Source organism: Bison bison, unplaced genomic scaffold, assembly GCF_000754665.1.
Source record: "Bison bison bison isolate TAMUID 2011002044 unplaced genomic scaffold, Bison_UMD1.0 scf7180017864334, whole genome shotgun sequence".
In the NCBI taxonomy this organism is placed as follows: domain Eukaryota; kingdom Metazoa; phylum Chordata; class Mammalia; order Artiodactyla; family Bovidae; genus Bison; species Bison bison.
This window is the reverse complement of record NW_011494906.1, coordinates 1,569,227-1,569,684: the sequence shown is the minus strand read 5'-3', so window position 1 is coordinate 1,569,684 and position 458 is coordinate 1,569,227. Positions and strand designations below refer to the sequence as shown.

The following is a 458-nucleotide window of genomic DNA, read 5'->3' as shown; positions in this document are numbered from 1 at the left end:
TGGAGGGAGGGGACCGCTTGGGGGCACTTGGAAGCGGAGAGGAAAGGCAAGGATACTCCGGAGCCGAGGCGAGGAGGCTGGGGGAGGGGACGTCGTGGGAGGAGGAGGAGGAGAAGACAAAAGCCGAGAGGAGAAGGGCCCGGACAGCACTCACCGCAGTGCACTGGGCCACCCGGTCAGCAGGCAGCATGGGGAAGGGGGGAAACCAGGACGAGGGGGCCACCGAGCTTGAGGCGCCGATGCCTACCTTCCGCTGGGAGGAGATTCAGAAGCACAACCTGCGCACCGACAAGTGGCTGGTCATCGATCGCAAGGTCTACAACATCACTAAATGGTCCAGCCGGCACCCCGGGGGCCAGCGGGTCATCGGGCACTATGCCGGGGAAGATGCTACGGTAAGGGCCTGGGGCCTCTCCCGCCACCCTTCTCCGCTGCAGGAGGGAGGCAGGAGCCGTGGG

At 65.9% G+C, this 458-nt stretch overlaps 1 protein-coding gene across 1 annotated transcript in view; it reads left to right on the top strand.

Annotated features, from left to right (window-relative positions):
• The first annotated feature begins 6 nt into the window (after window positions 1–6).
• The window catches only part of FADS2 (fatty acid desaturase 2), a 37,619-nt gene continuing 37,167 nt past the window's right edge, over window positions 7–458 (top strand). Inside the window, exon 1 of the mRNA XM_010854037.1 lies at window positions 7–395. Coding sequence (XP_010852339.1) covers window positions 189–395 — 207 coding nt within the window. The 5' untranslated portion in view covers window positions 7–188. The remainder of the gene's footprint in view (window positions 396–458) is intronic.